The 24,531-nt window shown below is 42.8% G+C and overlaps 1 protein-coding gene across 1 annotated transcript; it reads left to right on the forward strand.

The window, feature by feature from the left end:
* Positions 1-13,337: 13,337 nt before the first annotated feature.
* shcbp1 (SHC SH2-domain binding protein 1) lies at positions 13,338-24,091 on the forward strand. The gene is made up of 13 exons (XM_041030220.1): positions 13,338-13,642; positions 14,198-14,401; positions 14,513-14,628; positions 17,320-17,528; positions 17,663-17,758; positions 17,850-18,080; positions 18,216-18,393; positions 20,791-20,911; positions 21,131-21,262; positions 21,629-21,747; positions 22,345-22,431; positions 22,664-22,802; positions 22,921-24,091. Exons 1-13 carry the CDS (start codon positions 13,459-13,461, stop codon positions 23,253-23,255), a joined length of 2,151 nt encoding a protein of 716 aa, XP_040886154.1. The 5' UTR covers positions 13,338-13,458; the 3' UTR covers positions 23,256-24,091.
* The last annotated feature ends 440 nt before the right edge of the window (positions 24,092-24,531 follow it).

The following is a 24,531-nucleotide window of genomic DNA, read 5'->3' on the forward strand; positions in this document are numbered from 1 at the left end:
CCGGTAAGGTTACAGCTAAACTGGGACAGTTTAGTGCCTGTGACCTGCTGTGTCATGGCTTACTTGGAGACCTGGCTTGCTAACCACGACCGGGACCCAGACCTGTTTATCGATGAATAAGAAGAAGCCTTTTCTAGCCCAAACAAGTGTTTTTCCTTCATGGGCAGGCTGTGGCATTTTCAGGACAGCTGTTGCAAAAAAGACGTTTATTTTGGTTGAAAGTGCCTATTTCAGTGACAGGTAAGGCAGTATAGCTTGAAACAATAGCTTGTAGTTCGTGGCGCACGTGCTGAGGAAAAAACATCATTCTTGGAATCGGTGTGAAACTATGCCAAAACAATATGTATATAAACTGTAGTTTTCCCTGGACCCTGCCCAATTTGACCAGTGATGACATGTTTAGCTCAGCTCACACAGATATGTTGTGGAAAATTGGAGCAATGTCAAAATAGCTTTGTTTGCAAGAATGGGGAACTCCTTGGCAGCAGTCAACCAAAAACTGTCCAAAGGTAGATCAGCAAAGCTTAGCTTTAAACCATGATCTTGTCTCAGTTAGTTCCTCCTGCTCCTGTAAAGTCATGTCCTTTCCAACAGCCGATGATGAGCTATAGCCTATCGGTCCCTAACCCGGTCAAGGCATTCAGTGAAGGCTGAAGACAAAACAACCTCTTCTCCTCAAGGGTTTTCAGATGTTTACCTATTATCTCATGCAGTGCAGCAGTGTTGATATCTTGCCATTTCTTGGTGAGTGGGAACATTTCAAGGTTGGCACTTTCCACATGTTGCCAGAGGTGCACCTTTGAATGGAATCCATTTATTTTATCCGTACTTGTAATCAGGTTTTCATTTCAGCCTTGCGTTCGTGTGTTCAGTTCATTCACATGATGAAATATATCTTCCAGGTATGCCAGCCTTGCACACCACTAATCACTGCTAGCAGTTTTGCATAATTGGACCTCTCAGAAACACAGTTCCTCCCGCAGCTCATACACACGGGCAAGCACCTTGCTGCGCGACAACCATCGGCCCAGGGCTCGGATCAGGGCCCAGTTTGGATTTTGCATTTTTCTTCTCCATCACTGTCACCGCTTCCTGTTGCATGCATCACTTGGCCACTTAATTTTAAACTTGCCTTCAAAATGGAGCCTTGGCAACATCGACAACACCAACACACATGACTGACCATGACCGATTCTCTTGTCTCAAAGTAACAAGGCAATTAGCTCCCTTCTGCCACCCACTGACATGGAACAGTATTACATTACTTTGCCAGTCACGTCTTCGAGTGATTAAGTGAAATTAGATAATTTTCCACGGTACACCTGACGATCTCTTACAGCACACTGGTGTACCGCTGCACCCTCAGGCTGTATGAGCAGTTATATCAGCTATCAGATATCAGCTTTGTGTTCATCTAAACAGGCCCAGGTTTCACACTGAGTGAGTATAAATAAACTGAGAGACTATGTTGTCATTATATATATTGTATTAGGCTACAGAGTGTCATTTTGTAACATTTTTGGTTGGTGGTGTGCCATAGGATTTTTTCAATGTAAAAAATGTGGCTCAAAAAAGGTTGAAAAACACTGATTTAGTTGATAGTACTGCAGTCTTGTTATATACAACCCTTGACTCTGTTGCCCCTCTGAAAAAGAAGAGGAAGAGGAAGCTAGCTCCATGGTATGATTCGCACATATGTCCTTTAAAGCAGATATCACAAAAGCTGGAAAAGAAATGGCTATCCCCTAATTTTCCTCTATTAATAGGTTTGTGAAGAATTTTTTGGCCCCCAGTCTGAAGCAGTGTGCCTCTGGGGCCCCCTTCTTCCCAGATAAGTTCACCTTCACTAACAGGTCTTTCATGCTGGCATTTTTTGTGTCCCTGTAGCATTTTATGTTGGTTCTGTGCTCTCTGGAAATGCTCCTTAATGAGTTGATGGAGCCTTTTGTACCTGGGAGAATGCTGTCACCAGAAGGATGAACCCCAGCTGTGGACCAGTAGAAACATTGTGCAGGGTTGAACGAACAGAAGCGAGGGCGGCCTTCACCTTCCTGAGGAATCTCGTTGAGTATTTCTTTTCCCTAAGATTATGGAATTCTATCCTCCAGTGTGATGTGACGAAAACAAAGTGTCTGGGATTTGATTATACATTTGAATGGGTGCCTTGGATGTTAAATGATGGTAAAATGGACTGCAATTATATAGCACTTTATACTACCAGTCATATTCACCCATTCACACTCACATTGATAGAGCACAGTGCTTTTACTAACACACATTCACACACCAATTGGCAATTTGGGTCTACCTGCTGAGCCACTGCACAAGTGAATTACAACAATATGAATGTGACTCAAGTTCACCGGTGAATGACCCTCCTGAGGCCTGTTCTACAAAGCACGATTTGTAGTTAGTGAGGTAATTTCAGGTTTAACCCTGGCCTGTCAGGGTTATGACTGCGGTTCACTTATTACAGGGTTACATTACCATGGTAACTAATGTTGCACACCCAACCTGCTCTAGAGCATGTTAACTTCAGAGGATCAGATCAAAACCTGTCAACAGCCTGACTACTGACTGATCAGATCACAGGAAAAACTGAGTCATCATTCCTATAGGATCTCAACAGAGACAGAAAGCTTTACAATGAAGTGACAAGTAATAAAGAGCAACAGTGAATTTAGCTAATGATGTTTTATTTACTTGTTTTATTTCTATTTTTATATAGTATTTGATGATAGAAGTCGACACTTTTTGAAGTGGATTTTATAGGAGCACTTAGCAGCCCCTCAGTGGTATTGCACTTTGAGGCCTTTCACTTTTCAGACCCGGAGTCTGTGTCCATTTTTAATATACCATCTATGCTTTGTTTCACTGCTCTTCACTATGGCTAAGTCTGAATTAGTGGTGGGTGGATTGATCTAAAGTATGGATAGTATTTGGTTGAAAGTGCCTATTTCAGTGACAGGTAAGGCAGTATAGCTTGAAACAATAGCTTGTAGTTCGTGGCGCGCGCTACTATTAGGGGTGTGCCCGATTCATCAATTAATAGATTAATTGTGACGCAACACTTGACGATTCAGAATCGATTCATAAATGTTCAAAAATCAATTCTTTTAATAGCGGAAGGAAAGTGCAGCGGTCGGAACGGCTCTGTGTTCGTCGGCCTAAAAACTGTGAAACTCGACGCGAACTGCTTGGCTCTGTACTGAGGGGTTAGCGTCGAGTGTTGCATATTCTGTCAACACTCTGTTGACTGGAAACGTAAGAATACGTACAATGACCACATAGTGTCCAAAATCTGAGAATGTGATCTGAATATGAGAAACAATCTGGCTGACATGCACATACAGTAAGATTTAAAAGGATTACTTTCTTGACATGTAAATCAAGATATCAAATTGTAATAGAAGTGGAAATATTGTCAATTTCCTTTCCCTATTTTTTTCTCTTCTTTTTTAACAGATATTTTTTTCATGTACATGTTCATAATAAAATAATCAAATCAGAATCATGTCAGTACAGCCACACAATATATATTTTTAGTATTATTATTACTGTTTTTAATCTACATCAATAAATGAAACAGGCATTACATGTGCAAGCTAATACTTTTTTCTTCTTTTATCAGAGGAGTTAGAAAAGATAGAGATAAACGTGCTTTACTTCAATGAATGGATATGTAAAAATATACATTATGAGTGAGAAAAGAAACATTCTATGTGGGGAAAAAAGATTAATCAAGATGCATCGATAATCGGGGAATCATCGAATCATAGAACTGTGAATCGTAATCGAATTGAATCGTGAGGTGACTTAGATGGCACACCCCTAGTATCTATACCAACGCTGGTATTGATTGATAATTGGGCGATGAGATCGATACTTAAGATTCAGTTTTTCGTCTCTAATGGAGCCCACTTCTTTGGTAGAAAACAAATGAGCTAACATTCCCCTCTCTGAACAAGCTTGCAAAGAAACACCTGGGAGTAATTGCAGCATCTGTTAGTAAGTCAGAGAAGAAGTGCAATGTAAGGGAAAAATGTAAACATGTTATTGTTTCTGAACAAAAATCTATAAATCTGCAGTTCTCAACATGGGGACCAGGCCCAAAAGTGGACCTCAGTCAAAGGTTGTGAATGAGAGCCAAGAGTAGTTTTTACTTTTATTTTTTGTTTTTTGCATAATTATTTGCATTTTTTTAAATTTATGAGCCAGGTTCTGCTCAAGGTTTCTTTCTGTTAAAAGGGAGTTTTTCCTCACCGCTGTCACCTTAAGTGCTTGCTCTGGGCTCAGGCTCTGGGTCTCTGTAAAGGCTTTGAGACAATTTTGATTGTGGAAGGTGCTATATAAATAAAATTGAATTGAATTGAATATTGTTATTTTGTTATATTGTTTCTGAACAAAAATCTTAACTGAAAAAGTAAATTTTAAATTTAAAACATTTTAAACACAGAGAGTTTTCAGTTGAGTTGTTCCCACTCTGCCGATACTGAATGCATCATTAAGGAGCAGGACAGGTGATGTGTCGGTCGCGAATGAAACAGCTTTTAGAGCTGGCTCTTTGAAATGAACGATCAAGCAACAAAAAAAGTAAATTTCTCACTATTTTACCTGGATGTTTGCACTAATTAGCATGTACTAGCATATTTGCCGCTAGCTTATGACTTAATTGCCGATGGTCGCTGCTGATACAGATAGAGGACCAGAGCAGCTAATGTAAGGAATGCTTGTGATGTATGAACCACTTTACTGCTTCATTCGGTATCAAAACAATGTTGCGGTGTGTTCCGTGCTCTCAGTTATTGTGGGAATACTAGGCTATAATTTTATTTCATCTCATTTTTCTGTTTAAAAAGTCTGACATTGCATGGACAGAGCAGCTCCGTCAGTAAGCAGCTGCTGTTGTTTGTGTGTTGCTGTAACTGTAAGCGGATAGTGGGTGGAGGCAGCGGTGAAAGCCGATGAATATTCAATATTAAACATTTTAATATATATTATTATTATTGTTGTTGTTGTTGTTGTTATTATTATTATTTTGATGGTTATCATTAATAATAATAGTGTTTTAATATACATTATACGTATAACGTTTTAATATATTTAATGCTACGGGTGCTACGTCCATGTCTTACACAGTCTATGATAGACTGTAAAAGATATGGACGTAGCACCCGTGACGTCACCCATTGGTTTCGGGGAGTCGGTTTCGTGACAAAACCATGGGCATTTGAGCTGTGCCATCTTGGATTTTAGTGGGAGTGTACTTTCCATATTTGGCAGAGAGGCGGTTACTCTATGGGTCAGCCGGATGAGAACCCGGCCACTTAGCTCGGCGCAACCGAGCTAGCCTAAGGCTAATCAGCTAATCAGCTGGGCTAACAAGCTAAGTGGCAGCTACACGCAGCTACATCCACCACACGACAGTCCCCGAGTCCGACCTGACTAGCTCGACCCCGTACGACCGCGACACACATCATACAACAGAGATCATAATGTTGCTGCTGTGTTTTAAACATGACTGTTTCAGATAGAGAGGTTTTAGGTGGAGCTGCAGGGTTTGGTGGAGTTGTGGGGGGAAATTTATTTCTAGCCTATTATTTAACTGTGAAACAATCATTATTATTTCATATTAATAAAATACAGCTTTTTTTGCAGAAAATGGTAAATGGTCAAAATAACAAAAAAGATGCAGTGTTCTCAAACCTCAAATAATGCAAAGAAAACGAAACAAGAAAAAGTTCAGAAATCAATATTTGGTAGAATAACCCCGATTTTCAATCACAGCTTTCAAGCGTCTTGCCATGCTCTCCACCAATCTTTCATGTTGCTGTTGGGTGACATTAAGCCACTCCTGACGCAAAAATTCAAGCAGCTCAGCTTTGTTTGATGGCTTGTGAACATCCATCTTCCTCTTGATCACATTCCAGAGGTTCCAATGGGGTTCAGGTCTGGAGATTGGGCTGGCCATGACAGGGTCTTGATCTGGTGGTCCTTCATCCACACCTTGATTGACCTGGCTGTGTGGCATGGAGCATTGTCCTGCTGGAAAAAACAATCATCAGAGTTGGGGAACATTGTCAGAGCAGAAGGAAGCAAGTTTTCTTCCAAGATAACCTTGTCCGTGGCTTGATTCATGCATCCTTCGCAAAGATGAATCTGCCTGATTCCAGCCTTGCTGAAGCACCTCCAGATCATCACCGATCATCCACCAAATTTCACGGTGGGTGTGAGACACTGTGGCTTGTAGGCTTCTCCAGGTCTCCGTCTAACCATTAGACAACCAGGTGTTGGGCAAAGCTGAAAATTGGACTAATCAGAGAAGATGACCTTACTCCAGTCCTCTATGGCCAATCCTTATGGTTTTTGCAAACCTCAATCTGGCTCTTCTTTGCTTCTCATTGATGAAGGGCTTTTTTCTAGTTTTACACAACTTGAGCCCTGCGCCTAGGAGCCTGTTTTGCATTTCACCCCAGCTGCCATTTGCAATTCTTTTTGTAGGTCACTTAATGTCATCCTACGGTTGCTCAGTGACATTCAAATGAGCTGACGGTCATCCCGGTCAGTGGAGAGCCGGTTTCGCCTTCTGCCAGTCTGTAGCTTTATTGTCCCCAGTGTCTGCTGCTTTCCCTTGTTCTTATGAACAGCCATCTTAGAAATTTTAAGGATGGAAGCAACCTGACGCTCACTGTAAGCCAGAATTTAACCCTTCTTTTCCTCAAACAAAACTTTTCTTTTCAACTCTTTTGGCATGGTCAATAGTTATTTCTTTGATTGATCTATTACTTTTGAGGTACTGCTAGCACTGTTTTTGCCATCCAGCCAGTCCTATTGCAAGAGGATAGTGATGACCACAGCAGTGTTTTTTTTACTTTTACTCATTAAATAGGATTTGGTTCAGGTGATCACCTAATCAGTACCTCATTAAGTAGACTGAGGTGTGCTTGTGTTGGAATTCAACATACACAGCAACGGAATGGCTGTCATACTTGTAGAGATACAGATTTCAAAAGAATTTGCAGTGGTCTCTTAATTTTTTCCAGAGCTGTATATTAAAACGTTAAAAACATTATTATTATTATTATTATTATTATTATTATTATTATTATTATTATTATTGTCATTATTATTAATGATAACAATTAAAAATGATGAGAGTAATAACAATATATTAAAATGTTTAATATTTAATATTTACCGGCTTTCACCGCTGCCTCCATCCACTATCCACTTACAACAGCAGCTGCTTACTGACGGAGCTGCTCTGTCCATGCAATGTCGGACTTTTTAAACAGAAAAATGAGACGAAATAAAATTGTAGCCTAGTACTCCCGCAATAAACAGACTCTGAGAGCACAGAACACACCACAACAGCATTCCTAACATTAGCTGTTCCTGTCCTCTATCTGTATCAGCAGCGACCAAAAATCGGCAATTAAGTCATAAGCCAGCTGCAAAATATGCTAATACATGCTAATTAGTGCAAACATCCAGGTAAAATAGTGAGAAATTTACTTACCGAAAAAACTGCAACACAGACTCCTTCGACGGTCGTTTAGTACAGTCTACACTACAACAAGCCCCATATGTCACAAAAACCTATCCAAACATTGGCCAACAAACACGGACACTGCAGCCCCTGACAACCGCTGGAGGTAGCCGGAGGCCTCTGGATGTAGCCGCCTAGCTCAGCCAATGCTTTAGCATAGAGCTAACTGCCAGTGATCGTCTATGGGGATGTCACTCAACGTAACCACGCCCTAATTTATGTAAGAATTTTAAGCCTAAATAACACTAACCCCCCACAGTGTTCACAGAGGTGGAAACTATCAATAGAGACCAAAAACATAAAATGCTTTTGAACGCGGAAGTGATCCTCACTAGTGATGGTCCTCTGACACCCGAGGCTCCGACACATGTGCGGTAGCTCATGAAGCAGTTGTATCGAACCACTGTGTGGTCTGGTCACGTGAGTACTGACGTTTGAAGCACTTGAGTGACGTTCGAAGCAGTTGAGTGCTTCGGACGTCATGCGAATCGCCTGATTGGTTCGGTTTGTCATGTGAATTACACGGCAGGATCGAGTGTGTTCAGAGATAGAATAGCTCTATATAGTGGCAGTCATTTGAATTTTTCTTTGCAAAGTAGGTTGGTTTGTTGCGGTTGTTAGGTGTTAGTAGTAGTAGTAGTAGTAGTAATAGTAGTAGTAGTAGTAGTGTTGATAACGTATTTTTGGAGAATCAGTGTGGATAGAGCAATAGATACGTGATATATAAATTAGATAGATATAGATAGAGAGTTATATAGATACGTTTATAGACATATAGTCCTATGGGTTTTTTCCAAGGCTGGGGAAATAGTTTGTAAAAGAAGAAACCCACGAACACATAAACCTCTGTACCAACGATGCCCAAAACACCCATGATATAATCTGTATTTGCACCAGTACCATGTGAAAATTACATTATGTCTGTATTTGTAGAGCACATCTCATGAATATACCAGAAGTATTTCAGTGTTTCAGAACACAATATATAAGTGAAGATTATGTAGGTTTACAATCAGCCATGCCAAATAACAAACATGGTATTATTATTATTATTATCATTATCATTAATCCACTTGAAACCACCTTATCATCTGGTGCAGTCAAACAGAAAAGTACTATGTATCTAGCTTCATGATAGTCAGACTTGGAGTCAGACGTGTGTGTTTTGCAAGGGGGGAGTTGTAGGTTTCAGCAGTGAGGATCACTTCCGCGTTCAAAAAGCTGCAGTTCCTCGGCTGCCGCTGGGGGCTGGCTCCAGAAGTGAGCAATTCTCCATTGACCCCCATGTTAAAATAGCCAACTTTACAGCCTAAAAAAACATATTTACAGCCTGGTACATTTTTGTTTTTGGTCTCTATTGATAGTTTCCACCTCCGTGAACACTGTGAGGGGGGTGAATGTTTTTGTACCACAACCGTTTTAGTGTTATTTAGGCTTAATAAATTGGGGCGTGGTTACGTTGAGTGACAGTCCGTAGACAGGCACTGACAGTTAGCTCGTTGCTAAAGCATCGACTGTGCTAGGCGGCTACATCCATAGGCCTACGGCTACCTCCTTCAAGATGGTGGCACGAACGGACGCAGCGGCCCCTCTCTCTCTAACTTTGTGTAATTGTGTGTGTAATTGTGTATGTACGAGCGCACTCTGCGCACTTTGTTTACGTTCGTGTACGTCGCTTTCGTCTAGAAAACGTTACAGCCGCCATCGACTTTTGGAACTCAGGAAAACACAAACAAACTACTGTCTCGATCAAGCACTGTCTGAGGAACTCAAGAGCCTCGGATTACTCCGCCGGCCCGATCGATCAACGGCCTCGCCTGCTGCTTCCCACCGTGAGAGGAGACGTCGGAAGCGGTGTGAAAGAAAGCAGAAGCGGGGCAAGCGAGGAGGCATCCAGGCTAGGCTAGCAGCTAGCCCACACAGACCAGCGATACCATCACTGATCCTAGCCAATGTAAGATCACTGGATAATAAGATGGACCACATAAAACTCCTTAGATCTGCACAGCGTGATGTGAGGGACTGCTGTGTTTCCATTTTTACGGAAACATGGCTGAATGACAACATCCCGGACTCTGCTATCAAGCTAGCTGGACTAACATGCTACCGCGCCGACCGTGTCCCTGTGGAGGGAGGTAAGACTCGCGGCGGGGGAGTCTGTGTTTACATCAGCGACGCATGGTGTCGGAATGTTGTTGTTGTGCATAAACATTGTTCGCCACGGGTGGAGTTCGTCATCTTGAAGTGCAGGCCCTTCTATCTACCGAGGGAATTTACAGCGGTTCTGCTGGTCGCTGTTTACATTCCCCCCACCGCTAACACCAGAGAGAAGAGCGAAGCACTCGGCCCACTCTACCAGGCCATCAACGAACAACAGACTGCACACCCAGACGGGTTTATCATAACAGCTGGGGGCTTCAACCACGCAGACTTAAAGGTTTTTCTGCCTCAGTTACATCAGCATGTTGACTTCCCTACCAGGGAAAACAACACACTGGACTTTGTCTACACAAACCACAAAGGAGCATACAAGGCCTCCCCCCTCCCCCACCTGGGTCTCTCAGACCACATCACCATCCTGCTGAGACCTGCGTACAGACCAAAGGTGAGAGTCATCAGACCAACCCAAAGAGAGGTACGTGTGTGGCCAGAGGAGGCCTGCTCAGCACTGAAAGACTGTTTCCACACAACGGACTGGGATATTTTCAAACAGGCTGCTACAAACAATAACCACACAGACATTGAAGAATACACCGATGCTGTCACTGCATACATCACAAAGTGCATTGACGATGTCACCCACAGAAAAACCATTACCATCCGAGCTAACCAGAAACCATGGTTGACAGGCGAGGTCCACAGGCTCCTGAGGGCTCGGGACTCAGCCTTCAGGGCTGGGGACGCTGCAGGGCTAGCAACAGCCAGAGCCAACCTGTCCCGTGGAATCAAAGTAGCAAAACAACAATACAGCAAGAAAATAACCAGCCACTTCAGTAACACCAGGGACACACAAAGCCTGTGGAGAGGCATTCGAACCCTCACTGACTACAACCCCCCCCCCCCACAAACCTGTGACAGTGACATCTCACTGCTGAACAGCCTCAACGACTTCTTTGGGCGCTTTGAGACACAGAACACCACACCAGCACAGAAATCATCACCTCCTCCGGACGAGCAGGCTGTGTCCTTATCTTCAGCCAGTGAGAGGAAGGTCCTTTCTAGGATCAACCCACGCAAGGCAGCTGGACCGGACAACATACCTGGTCGGGTCCTAAAGGACTGTGCTGAGGAGCTCAAGGATGTCTTAACTGACATTTTCAACATCTCCCTGAGCCAAGCGGTCGTCCCCAAGTGTTTCAAGGCCACCACAATAATACCGGTACCAAAGAAACCACACCCGTCCAGCCACAATGACTACCGGCCCGTAGCACTGACACCCATCATAATGAAGTGCTTCGAGCGGCTGGTTATGCAGACCATGAGGCAAACTACAGGACTGAGGTGAGCCAACTGGTCCAGTGGTGCAAGGATAACAATCTCTTCCTCAACGTGGGAAAGACCAAAGAGATGGTTATCGACTTCAGGAGAAGGCCTTCACAGCATCCCCCACTGACCATCGACGGCGCTGCAGTGGAGAGGGTGAACAGCACCAAGTTCCTGGGGGTTCACATTTCTGAGGACTTCTCCTGGACAATAAACACAACACAGCTGGCCAAGAAAGCTCAAAAACGCCTCTACTTCCTCCGCAAACTGAGAAGAGCCCATGTCCCACCTCCCATCATATGCTCTTTCTACCGGGGCACCATTGAGAGCATCATCACTGGCTGCATCACTGTGTGGTACAGAGGCTGCACTGCCTCCTGCCGAAAGACACTGCAACGCATAGTGAATGCAGCCAGCAAGATCATCGGTGTCCCTCTGTTGCCCCTCACAGACATTTATAACACACGCATCACCCGCAGAGCCATCAACATTGTGAAAGACAACTCACACCCCTCACACCCCCACTTCAGCCTCCTGCCTTCAGGGAGACGGTTCCGATGCCTCCGGGCCCGCTCCACAAGACTGTCCAACAGCTTCATCCACCAGGCTGTCAGGACACTGAACTCTGTACACTACCTCCCCCCCCTGCCCCCCGCCCCTGGACTCCAACTCTGCTGACCCCCACCCCCCACCCCCACTGCCACCTGGACTCTGTAACTAAGAAATTTTTTTGGCCAACTTGCACATAACCATTTGCACTATTCAGCAATCTGCAATTTTCATATTCATATTTATATGTATACATATATATATATATATATTTGTTTTCCATATATTTGTTTTCCATATATTTCTTTACTATATATTTATATTGTAGTGAAAGTTTGTTTATTTAGCTGGTTTTATTTAAATTGTTTATTTATATTGTAAAACACACATTGTTGAGAGAAGAAACAACATTTCGATTCCCCTGTATGTCTGGCATATGGTGAATTGACAATAAAAGCCTTTGAATCCTTGAATCCTTGAATCCTCCAGCAGTTGACAGGAGTTGCAGTGTCCGTGTTTGTTTACCAATGTTCGGATAGGTTTTTGTGACAGTATGGCTTGTTGTAGTGTGGACTGTACTAACCGACCGTCGAAGGAGTCTGTGTTGCAGTTTTTTTGGTAAGTAAATTTCTCACTATTTTACCTGGATGTTTGCACTAATTAGTACCGGCATATTTTGCCGCTGGCTTATGACTTAATTGCCGATTTATGGTCACTGCTGATAATGTCCGCGGATAATGTCAGCTGATTAGCTTTAGGCTAGCTCGGTTGGTCCGAGCTAAGTGGCCGGATTCTCGGCCGGCTGACCCCGGCTGACCCGTAGAGTAACCGCCTCTTCGCCAAATATGGAAAGTACACTCCCACTAAAATCCAAGATGGCGCAGCTCAAATGCCCATGGTTTGGTCACAAAACCGACTCCCCGAAACCAATGGGTGACGTCACGGGTGCTACGTCCATGTCTTATACAGTCTATGGTGTTTTGGTTAGGAAAAATCACGTGATTTATGACGTATGAACCACTTTACTGCTTCATTCGGTATCGAAACCCTGTCATCGGTTTAGTTGTCTTGCAACAATGTCGCGTGGGTTCGATTCCCGTCAGAGCTGCGTGTTATTTAGCTCATGAATTAGACATTTGGAATGAGATCACATTTGCCATCTGGGGACTGAACACCCAGTATTCAACATCTTTTAAGCTATGGACTATTTAGACTTGTTTTAGGATAGCTTACGATTCATAACACAAAATATCAGGCCAAGTATATCGCTGTTTCCTACAACAATCGGACGTGTCAAATAATATAGCCTATGTATTTAATATATATATTTAATGTTTGTATTTTATTGTGTCAGCTTGAAACCATACAAACATGTAGTGTAGTCGAACAAGAATGTGCATGGCGAATCAAATCCCAAACAATTCATGAACCAATAAATGACACATCTTGATTGCACTTCGTTTTATTGACCAGTAGATGTCCTTCTCGAGTCATTGAAGCCTCGGGTAATGAACCATTTTTTTTAATCAGGTGTCGAAACTTCAACAAAGCCTCGATCAGCCATCACTAATCCTCACTGCTGAAATCTACAACTCCCCCCTTGCTATGAACACAAGCTCAGACTGGAAAAAAACGTCCTGCGCAAACTCAGTACTCCTTTTGTCATTGGCTCAAAGCTCTTGGGGCGTTGGGAGGGGCGGGATAGCTCGCATTTTGTGTTGTGATTGGATGCGGCTGTGCAGACCGGGGATATTTTGAAAGTGGGACAAGGTGTGTCTTCAGTTTGTGTTAGTGTGTTAAACTTACCGGTTAACATAACGGCCCCGTCAGCCTCCAAATTTATATTCAAAGCACCAGGTAGTTGTTTTAAACTATCCATGGAGCAGGAATCACAGGAAACCACGTCTACAGGAAGCGCGGAACCTGTAAACACGACGTCGGACGTATTGTCGCCGAGTTCAACGTTAACGAACGATTTGTCGTCGTTCGTTAACGTTGAACTCGACATGGAAAACAACAACGGAGTTTCTGCAGAAAAACATGCGTCCACCATAACTCAAGGTTTGTGGGTCACCAATTAACTCGTTCGCTGTTTAAATATTTCAGCATAGGGATAGTTAATGTAATGTGTTCATTATCGTGGCTATTTTTCTAGCCGATAACACCTCATGAAAACAGGCAGTTCAACTTAACCAAAGTTACCATTGGGTAACCATACATCTCTATGTAACCATACATCTCTTTCCCTCGTCCTTTCTCTCACAACTCAACTAGTCGAGGCAAACAGCCGCCCACCATGAGCTCGGCATGGTTTGGGTCTTCTTTACGAACACCTAGCTCAGATAGGAGGTTTTAATCCAGACAAATGTTCATTTCTTTGTGTTGCACCACAAAGAGTGAAAATGCTCACATACGATCAGTGGTCACCAGATCAGATGGCGATTTTACTGGACATGTGGTGATAATGGTGTCAAGATTGGTTTCAGTGAGGCTGGCCTGTTGAAATCAAGCTTTAAAATAATTTTAATCGGTAATAACGATCATGTGGCCCTGCCTACGTTTTATCTAAACCAAAACTCCTTTGCAGCTCTTCTATCATGAATTTTCTCCCAACAGCTCTGTTTCAGAATGATGATGAGGATGAAGATGAGAGTGACAATGATGACAGTGGTACAGACAACTTTAACACGGAAAAGTCAGGCACTCAGCTGCAGAGATGTGAGCATCATGGAGAAGTGGCTTCAAGTCTTCCTGACACCTTTCAGACCAGCCACCTACTGTTCTATGAGAGGTTTAAGGCGTATCAGGACTACATGCTTGGTAACAGCAGACACACACACACACACAGACAGACTCAAATCCATTATTATAATAAACAGGGAGAGTGAATCAACTACTGATCTCAATCCTTGTCTGTATATTTGTGTGCAGGAGACTGTAAACCCTCTGAGGTGAAGGCCTTTACAGCAGACTACCTGGAGAAGGTTGTGGAACCGTGTGATTGGCTGGCTCTGTGGTCCACTGATGTCTTTGATATTCTAGTGGAGGTGAGGGCTTTGGACCAACTTGTATTCGCCTGTTTCTACAGGATCTTTTCCATCTGTGTGTAAGAGGGAAGGAGATGTATGGTTACCTAATGGTAGCTTTGGTTAAGTTGAATAGCTAGCATGCACAAGAAAATTGGTATTTATGTTGTCTATGTATGCAAACTTAAGCACAGATGTTCACTATCAGTAGTGATATATCTCACACAATCCACACGTAGGGCCCTATGATTTCCGCGATCACGGAATCGCGGAATTGGCCGATGAAAACGGAATCTATTTTTTTAACGCGGAATATCGCAGAATTTGACATAATTTGAGTGCAATGCTGTTTTCGTGTGGAAGAGGAACGTGTGTCAGGGGAAAAATGCACGGAGGGAAGCAAATCTGGGTGGCACAACAAGCCCCTTCCACAGACTAAGCCCCTCCCCCGTAAAAACAATGTAAGCATGGCGAGGCTGCTGTCTACGGCTCTGTCTTTGTCGGCGAACAAACTCGACGCGAACTGCTCGGCTCTGTACTGAGGGGTTAGCGTTTAGTGTTGCATATTCTGGCAACACTCTGTTGACTTGAAACGTAAGAATTGGCGCAGTGACTATATAGTGTCCAAAATCCATATGAGAAACAATCTGGCTGACATACACATACAATAAGATTTAAAAGGATTACTTGTAAATCAAGATATCAAATTGTAATAGAAGTTGAAATATTGTCCATTTCCTTTCCCCATTTTTTTCTTTTTTAACATATTTTTTAAATTTACATGTTCATAACCTAATGATCTAATCAATCAAAATCATGTTGGTACCGCCACACAATATATATTTTTAGTATTATTATTATTGTTTTTAATCTACATAAATAAATGAGACATTTAGCACTACATGTGTGAGCTAATGTTATTTTCTTCTTTTATCAGAAGAGTTGAAATCAAATACTTTCTTGTGGATGTTGTCTTCATGGATAGATGCAACTACTCAATAGTTTCCCAAGCCATACTAGCCTCCCTCCATAGCAACAGTCTGGATCTGAATGATGCCTGGGCAGTGGTCACAGATAATGCTGCCTACTGTCTGAAAGCATACTTGTCTGTCACCTCAATAAATTTAAGTTAACTTTCTATTTAATTTGTGTACATCTTAGTCATTTACATTAAAAACACACTTATTTGGGTAGATTCCCAAAAACTATAATGGAAAAAACATAATTCCCAAAAATTACAATGGAAAAAACGGAATTCCCAAAAATTAAAATGGAAAAAATGGAATTTGGGTAAAAATGGAATTTGGGAAAAAATAAAACAGATTTTAGAGGGCCCTACACACGCCTGTGCTTGTGCACAGCCAAATTCTTTTACATAAAGGAACACCCCAAATAAACCACATAATGAACAGTTTCCGTTGGTATGGTGATCCCTCATTACAACAGTCTTTTCTGCTGCAGTGTTTGGAAAGGCAATTTAATGCTTAGCAAGTAAAATCTGGTAAAACATGTGGCATCATCCTGCTTATAATTGGTGCAGAAATTCCCCACCTGTCTCCACTTTCTCACTGCAATGTGCCTGTTGATGGAAAACCCGGAGCCAACAAGACGTGTGTACTTAGATGGCCTTTGTGTGGATTTTAGGGCAAGTTGTTGGCACAGAACAAGTAAGATCTCAAATGAGGCCTCGGCAAACAAAAACGACTAATCGGCCACTCATTACCCTCTTAAGGTGTTACTTTTTATATTATTTTTTTCTTTGTTAATTCAGCCTAAATCACTGTCTGTGAACTTGTTGGTAGCACCATGGCTGCTTGCACCTGTTTTGATTATGATTTCCACCCTTTGGCTGATTCGGTTGACGGTGTGTATTTTGTACATCTCATTGTAATTCCGGATCAGCATACATATGGGCAGGACTGCTTCAAAATTTTCACATGCTCACATGATATTGATAGATTTATCAATATCACCTGAGCATGTGTGATATTGAATGCAATTTAATTCTGCAAGTAGAAACAGTTGTACATTCATTCAGGTCCCAGAGGGAACTAGGACTATCTGGAAGAATTAGTTGTGTTGAATGTTGCTCACTGGGTGTCTGAAGGCGAGTAATAACTTTAGTGACTATTTGTTTCTTTAAACATCAATGTCATACCACAGTAATAATGAAGTTCTACTCCACAACAGTGTTGTGTCTTTGTGTTGTTGTCATTGTTCAGTCTGTGAGTTCTTCAGATGTAGTGGTAATACAGACAGGAATGCTGTAAAGTGACTTTAAGTTCCCTACTCTAGAGAAGTCTGCTGCCATAAAGAGGGGGGAGACACAGTCATGCAAATGGTTTTAAAGCTGCACAGGCTGCACAGCACTTTTAAGTCAGAGATGTTAAATTCCTGCCTTCTTTCTCACTTTAGTTATCCAGGCTGCATAAAGTTGGAGTTATTGTCTGTTTCAGAAAGCTACAAACACAGTTGGATTGTTACACTGAACATGTTAGAAATATGATGATATTGATATTTGGGTTGAAATTTAACAAGTACAGATTATTGTAAATTATTGACAGCAGTCCATTGATTTGATACATACAAGTTGCTCCCGAGCAGGCACCAAAAAATGTGTCTAACCGTAGAGCGATCAGTTGAAATGATCAAATGCTGAACTGCTGTCGAAGATTTCAGGTGTGAGTGCTGAAGAACTGTTGATGATTGCAGGTGTGTGATGTGGACCTCAAAGATCTGAAGGCATGTGTGAGGCTGGTGCTGCCTCTGCAATGTGACACCAGAGGCTGTGAACTCACTGAGGAGACCATGAAGTCTCTGCTGGAGGCCACCCAGCACAAAGTCCCACTGCAGGAACTACAGCTGGTCTATGAAGAGTCTGGGGACTTTGATCAGACGGCCCTCGCTCTGGAGCACCTCAGGTATAACTCTGCTGAACTGTTGCTGTGCCTGGTCTTCACTCATTGATGTTTGTCTGCATATTTAAAGTCTGATCAAGTTTACTGTCCAGCTGTGCCATGCTTTCCTAATCTCCTCTCTCCTCTTCTATCTGCAGGTTTTTCTATAAGCATATCTGGAGGCAGTGGGATGAGGAAGATGAAGATGATGACTTTGACTACTTTGTTCGTTGTGTCGAGCCTCGTCTCAGGCTGTGAGTTCAACCTGTGTCTCTGAACTGATCTTTTTATGATAAGAGTTGGTTAATTCCCATGGATCATGTTTGAAAATGTGTCTTATCTCAGCTACTACGACATCTTAGAGGACAGAGTCCCAGCAGGCCTGGTGGCAGAGTACCAGTCTTTATTGGAGAAATGCTCCCACTGCTTCCAGCAGTTCTCTGCACTGCGCAGCAGCCTCAGTCCTGACTCAGACTCTGAGCTGGACAACGTGTCAATGGTGGAGGGTCTGAAGCTCTACGACCAGCTGGAGGCATTCAAGCGCAAACTGCACATCATTGAGAACCCCCTGTTGAGGTAGGAGGTCTGTGTGTGTCTTTCAAAGTCCATCTCACTGATACCCTCCACTATCACCACCCTACTGCCTCTTTGTTTTCGCTTATATATCTTCTCCCACAACCTGGATGTTTACCTCCATCACTTCCTGTCCAGGTATGTACTGGGCTACAAAGGCAATGCCAGGCAGCAGGATGTGCAAAGTCGTGGGCCCAGAGCATCAGGTATGAAGGTGGTCCATGTGGTCACAGCCTCCTGCAGCACTGCACAGCTCCAGTCCCTCCTCAGTGCCAGACTGCTGCCTTTGTGCCCCTGTGGGGATACTGAGATCCAGGTCAGTAACACGAACATACTTAGAGTATGACCACGGTTAGGTCTAATAAGACCGTTCGTTTTGGATCTGCTACCTGATCAGAAGCACACCCACAGTCATTAACTTCTAACACCATTACTGAATTGTTGCCCCTCACTCTCTTTTATGCCTCCATGCAGGTGATAGCCAAGGCCAGAGGCATTATGTTTTCAGGTTGTCATTATGTTTTTGGATTCTTCTATGCACAATATCTGAGCTGCGCTTTGAGGTCTCTATATCAAACTTTGCACAAATGTTGACTGTGACTTAAGGCAAATCTCAAAGGAGTTTGGAGGTCAAAGGTCAAAGAGCAAGGTCACTATGAACCATATTTATGTTTTGCATGGTAATGCGATATCGTAAGAATCATTTGAGGGATGGCTTTCAAACTTTGCATAAATGTCAACTGTGCCTCAAGGATGAACTGAGTAGATTTTGGAGGTCAAAGGTCACGGTCGCTGTGATCATACATTTAATTTTATGCAGGCAATTGTGATATGAAGAATACTTTGAAGGATGTTCTTTAAAGTTTGCACAAATGTTTACAGTCACTCAGAGATGAAGTGAGTAGATTTTGAAGGTTTTAGGTCAAAGGTCAAGGTCCTCCACCTCGCTCCCACTCTACCTCTACATCTGCTGCAAACAGGCACCCAACCGTGGTGCAGTATTTCTAGTTTATTTTTGCAACGATCAGCGCACAAAACAATTCAGTGGCAGCTTCTCGTGTTTGTCCAATTTAAAATATATACATGATAAGCTACAGATAATGAAAGTTCCAGGGAATCCAGGGAAGTTTGTCTGTTCTGTAGTTAATCTCATTAGAGCAATTGCAAACTAGATTATAAATGTGATGCCTCTGAAATATTTCCAGCAGAATGCTGTATACTTTCTCATTACATGCCAAAAAAAGCCACTTCTTGATGTTTTACATTGAGAGATGTTATGTTGTTTGTTCCTAATGACTGGTAAGGTGGAACCTAAAGTTTGTCTTGAGGGTGGCACCAGAGGGAAGCAAATAGTGTATACTCACTGTGCACAGGGTCCGTTAATAGGAGTTCTCGGGCTCTGCACAAAGCTGTTCTATACAGCGCATTCAGACAGTTTACAGACCCTTTCACTTTTTTCATATTTTGTTATCTTGTAGCCTTATGATAAAAACATTTAAACACATTTTCTCTCATCAATCTACAGTCAATATCCCATAATGACGAAGGGAAAACAGAATTTTAGAGATTTTTGCAAATGTATTAAAAAGGAGGAACTGAAATATCACAGTGACGTAAGTCAATTTGCTATGATACTCGAAATTTAGCTCAGGTGTTTCCTATTTCTCTTGATCATTTTTGAGATGTTTCTACACCTTGACTATTGCGTTGAGCTTCCCAAGAGAACAATGTCCTCCATAAGTCTTCAATGGAAGATGGAAGACGTTTGGAACAGCCAGGACTCTTCCTAGAGCTGGCTACGCGGCCTAACTGAGCAATTGAAGGAGAAGGGCCTGGGTAAGAAAGGTGGCCAACAACCAGATGGTTACTCTGGCTGAGCTGCTGAGATCCTGTGTGGTGATGGGAGAAACTTCTGGAAGGACAACCATCACTGCAGCACTCCACTGATCTGGGCTTTATGGCAGAGTGGACAGACAAAGCCTCTCCTCAGTAAAAGACACTTGAAACCTAAAGGACACTCAGACTGAGAAACAAGATTCTCTGGTGTGATGAAACTAAGATTGAACTGTGTTGCCTCATTTCCAAGCTTCATGTCATAGAGATACATGGAGATACGCAGGCACCACTCAACACCTGCCTGCCCAATACCATCCCAGTGGTGAAGCACTGTGGGAGCAGAATCAGCTGTGGGGGTGATTTTCAGTTGCAGGGATAGGGAGACTGGTCAGGGCTATGAGAAAGCTGAATGGAGCAAAATACAGAGATATCCTTAAAGAACACCTGGCCCAGAGCACCTCAGGACCTCAGACTAGGCTGAAGTTTCACCTTCCAACAGGATAGTGACCCTAAGCACACACGCAAAGCAGGAGTGGCTTAAGGACAACTCTGAATGTCTTTAAGCGGCCTAGACAGAGACCTGTCTTGAACCCATTCAACAAAAACACCCCTGGGGTGACCTGAAAATGGCCACTAACGGTCCCCATCTAACCTGATTGAGACTGAGAGGCTCTGCAGAGAAGAATGGCAGAAAAGTAAAATGTCACATTAGCAAGATTTTCTGCAAGTATGACATTTTACCTTTTCCTTTTTTAATAAATCTTCAAAAATCTCTAAAATTCAGTTTTTGCATTGTCATTCCTGGATATATTGTATGTATAAACAGTGTGTGAGTTCAGGCTGTGTGACTGTCCTAAGCTGTGTGTTGTGTGTTTAGTTCCACAGAGAGCCAGTATCAGCGGTGGATTCGTGCCATCAGGGAGACTTGGTCATTGTTCTCCCAGGGGTCTACAGTGTAAAGAGCTCCATCTTCATACCAGACTCCATCACTATAGAAGGTAAAAAAAAAACTTTAATTTTGTGCCCTCTAAGACTAAACACCACATCTATCTATTAATCAAGCTGTACTGTATCTGGATGTGTTAATTAAATCCACTGGAGGAGGGATTCAATTGCAACAAGTGTAAAGTGCAAAGTAACAAAATGCATGTCTGCTTTCATCATAGAGCTGCTGTATCCTGACAGATTTCTTGGTTCGTGTGTTGTGTGTGTTCCAGGCTTTGGGTTTCCTGATGACGTGGTGATTGAGAAGAAAAACAAAGGCGACTCATTTGTGGAATCCACAGGAGCTGATGTTAGACTGTCCAATATCAAGTTCATCCAACATGATGCTATAGAGGGCATTCTGTGTGAGTACAGATGAAAGTAAACAAGTCTCTATCACTGTGGTGGCACGTCACTGTACGAGGGGTGATTGATAATTTGTTCGCCTAAGGCAGAAGGAGATGAGTTATCCAGCTTTCTACATACACATGCAGTTCAACTGTTTGAGTGATTCTGCAGAAAGTTTGAACTTTTCTGTTTCGGGTAATTGAAAATTGAAATTCAGCCCTGTCTGAGAAAATGGCCACATCAGCCTTTGTGCAGTCATCAGCTTCCTCAGTCTCAAGGGCTCTTTATTCTCATGTACTGTTGTGCACATGTGTCTGTGTAATGAGTTAAGCTGTGAAACAGTCTGTTTACATGCTGATGCTATCTTGTTTGATAACTGCCAGGTGTCCGTCAGGGGACTTTGAACATGGAGAACTGTGTGTTGCAGTGCGAGACCACCGGAGTTATCGTCCGAACATCGGCCCATCTCAACATGAGCATGTGTGACCTATATGGATCCAAAGTGAGTGCTGTAGGATACTGATTATAGGTAGAAACCCCTCTTCACGCACAGTTCCTGTCAGTCTTTCAGCTCATCGTTTAGCTGTTTGTCCCGTAAATTTATTGTTCTGGTTCTCTCTCATCACTTTCATAAGCACCACTTCCAGCAGCAGCAGCTTTTTTCAGAGAGAAAGCTGTAAAAAGCCTACCTACTCAGCAGCAAATAGCAGAGAGATCTCCCGTTGGCACTTTAGTAGCCCTGTGATGGACTGGCAGACTGTCCAGGGTGTACCCTGCCTCTTACCCACTGTCAGATACTGGACTTCAATTCATCAGGTGGACACAAACCACTCCAGATGAAGGATCATGTTGATCTGCAACTGCTGGATGTGGAAATAAGAAGTGTTGTGTTTGCTGCTTGTTTTTGCCAAAAACAGGTGGACAAAAGCATAGTGCTGGTTTAGACACTGTCGCTTCACAGCATGAAGGTTTGGGTTTGGAAATGGCAGCCTGACCCAGGTGACCCTCAAGAATAAGTGGGTATAGCAGGTCTTTGGGATTTCTGTCCTGTAGTTTTCAGTTATTTATTGTCAGTCATGTTGTTGTTTGTTGCACACAGGGGGCAGGTGTGGAGATTTACCCCGGCAGTGTTTGCAATCTGGTTTCTAATGGAATCCATCACTGTAAGGACGGGATCCTCATCAAGGTGAGAAGAGATGACCTGATGGTTTCTTATGTTCAAATTCCTGCTGTGACTGAATCTAGGAGCTGACTCTGAGGCTCTGCCAAGACATGTCTGGATTTATTATGCTTAACAGTCAAGAAACAGACACAGACGTGTGTTGTGTAGACATTTTACTAGATTTATCAAGTAAACAAGTGGGGTCCTGCTCCTGACTTCTGATAAACCTGTGTCTGGGCTGTGTTTGCATGTACAGGACTTTGCTGATGAGCTGGCTGTGATGCCATCTATCACCATGGAAAACAATGTGATCCACAACAATGAGGGCTATGGAGTGATTCTAGTGAAGCCCAACAGTGAGGATCAACACAGAGTTCCTGTGGACAGGAGTGAGGGTAGGCAGAGCTCCACGATAACAGAAATGAACAAGTAGATATTCAAGAAGTGATCAGGACAAGTCTGGGGGAAATGCTGCAGTTCAGAATCAATGTTCAGCTGACCTTTTGTTCCCAGGAGACCCTGCAACAGACCCTGCTGGACAGACGGCTGAAGATGGACAGCTGGGAGGAGTTTCAGATCCTCTTGTCTCTGTGCCATCATTGGCAAGCCCGCCCTCCAGCAGCTCAGCAGCTGTTCAGCCCGAGTCCACAGAGACCAATGGCACAGATAGTGACATGGCCTCCACCTTGGGCAGGAAGTGGCACTTTAGTCGTCAGCTGAGCAGAAACAAGGAGACGTCCTGCAGCCGAGCCGTTGAGGATCTGATGGACCACCAGATCTTTGTCTCCATTCAGGGAAATCAGTTCAAACGCAACGGCATGGGTGACTTTGGCACCTTTTTCTACTGACAAACACCTTCAACATGATGAACTGACACTTCTTTTAACATCATTGAGTGTTTCTCAGCAATAATTATTTGATCACATCTTCGTATTTTAGCTGGTCACTGTTGTTGGTCATCAAATAACTTTTCCTGCTTCACGCTGTTCAGAGATGATAACACGGCATGTGTAGGTTTCCGCATGCTGACCTTTAGTACAATGCAGGTACAGCAACAGTGGTTAGATCCACATGTAGATTTTATCTTATTTATATCTCTGGGCTCCTGACTCTAAATGTTTTAAATTTTTAAATTCTTTATTGTTTCGGAATCCACTCATCACTTTGAATGGAATTTTGGTGGTTTGACTTCAGACCTAATAAATGTGGTGGTTTGTTGAAAACTGAGCACTGATGTTCACAGTTGATCATGAGTTAGAGGTGTTTTTTTTTTTTTTTTAAGGTTTGATTATGTGTATTATGGTTGAAGGAAGTCTTGAGGTTTACATGCTCTGAATGTAGAAACCTTTTCTGTTCAGGTGGACTGAGGTTACAGTCATGGGTTTAAACTGCTTCTTGTGGAAACTGAACACAGCAAATTTCCTGCAGATTAAAACGTGTCTGTTGAAACCTCAGTAAATGTTGGTGCCGTATAATTGACACTATACTGTGTGTGTTGTCACCTGGCTCGACTGACCTCAGAACACATTCACCGTGGCCCAGTCTTTAATGCTTGGAACCCTTATGTGCACTGTTTAGAACATCTCATGTCTTAAATCATTTTTTTTTAAGTCATTAATGACTCATGACTTTGCTTGGACTTCTGACTTAATGTCCTCCACAAACCCAAATATTAAAAATAATCTTAAAGAAAAAAACTGAATCAACTCTTCTTTTTTGCAGCAAGTCACATTGATGGAGCACGAAGCTGACAGGGCTTCAGACAGGCGCTGTGACCCTCCTGGAATTTCAAGGATTGTTAGTATTAGTTTCATCCTCTGTGAAGAGTCCATGGGTCTCAGAAGTTGATCCAGAGATTAGACACTTCCATAAGTCATTGAACTTGCAAGATATATTCAAAAAGTTACCCACTGCTCAGGCAACAAACCTCACATCAACTGACCTCCTGGTGGTATATTAACAAGTTTTATGGTTTTGCAGGTAACTGTTCTCACACGATTCTCTGCCATTCTGACCTACACCTTGAAAAGTTTTAACAGGTTATATGATTACTTCACCAAATTTCACACATGGAAAGTGAGGCTCTGATGGTCTGCTGGTCTAAGACCCACAGGCTGTTTGCAA

The sequence above is a fragment of the Toxotes jaculatrix genome, chromosome 1 (assembly GCF_017976425.1).
Source record: "Toxotes jaculatrix isolate fToxJac2 chromosome 1, fToxJac2.pri, whole genome shotgun sequence".
In the NCBI taxonomy this organism is placed as follows: Eukaryota; Metazoa; Chordata; class Actinopteri; family Toxotidae; genus Toxotes; species Toxotes jaculatrix.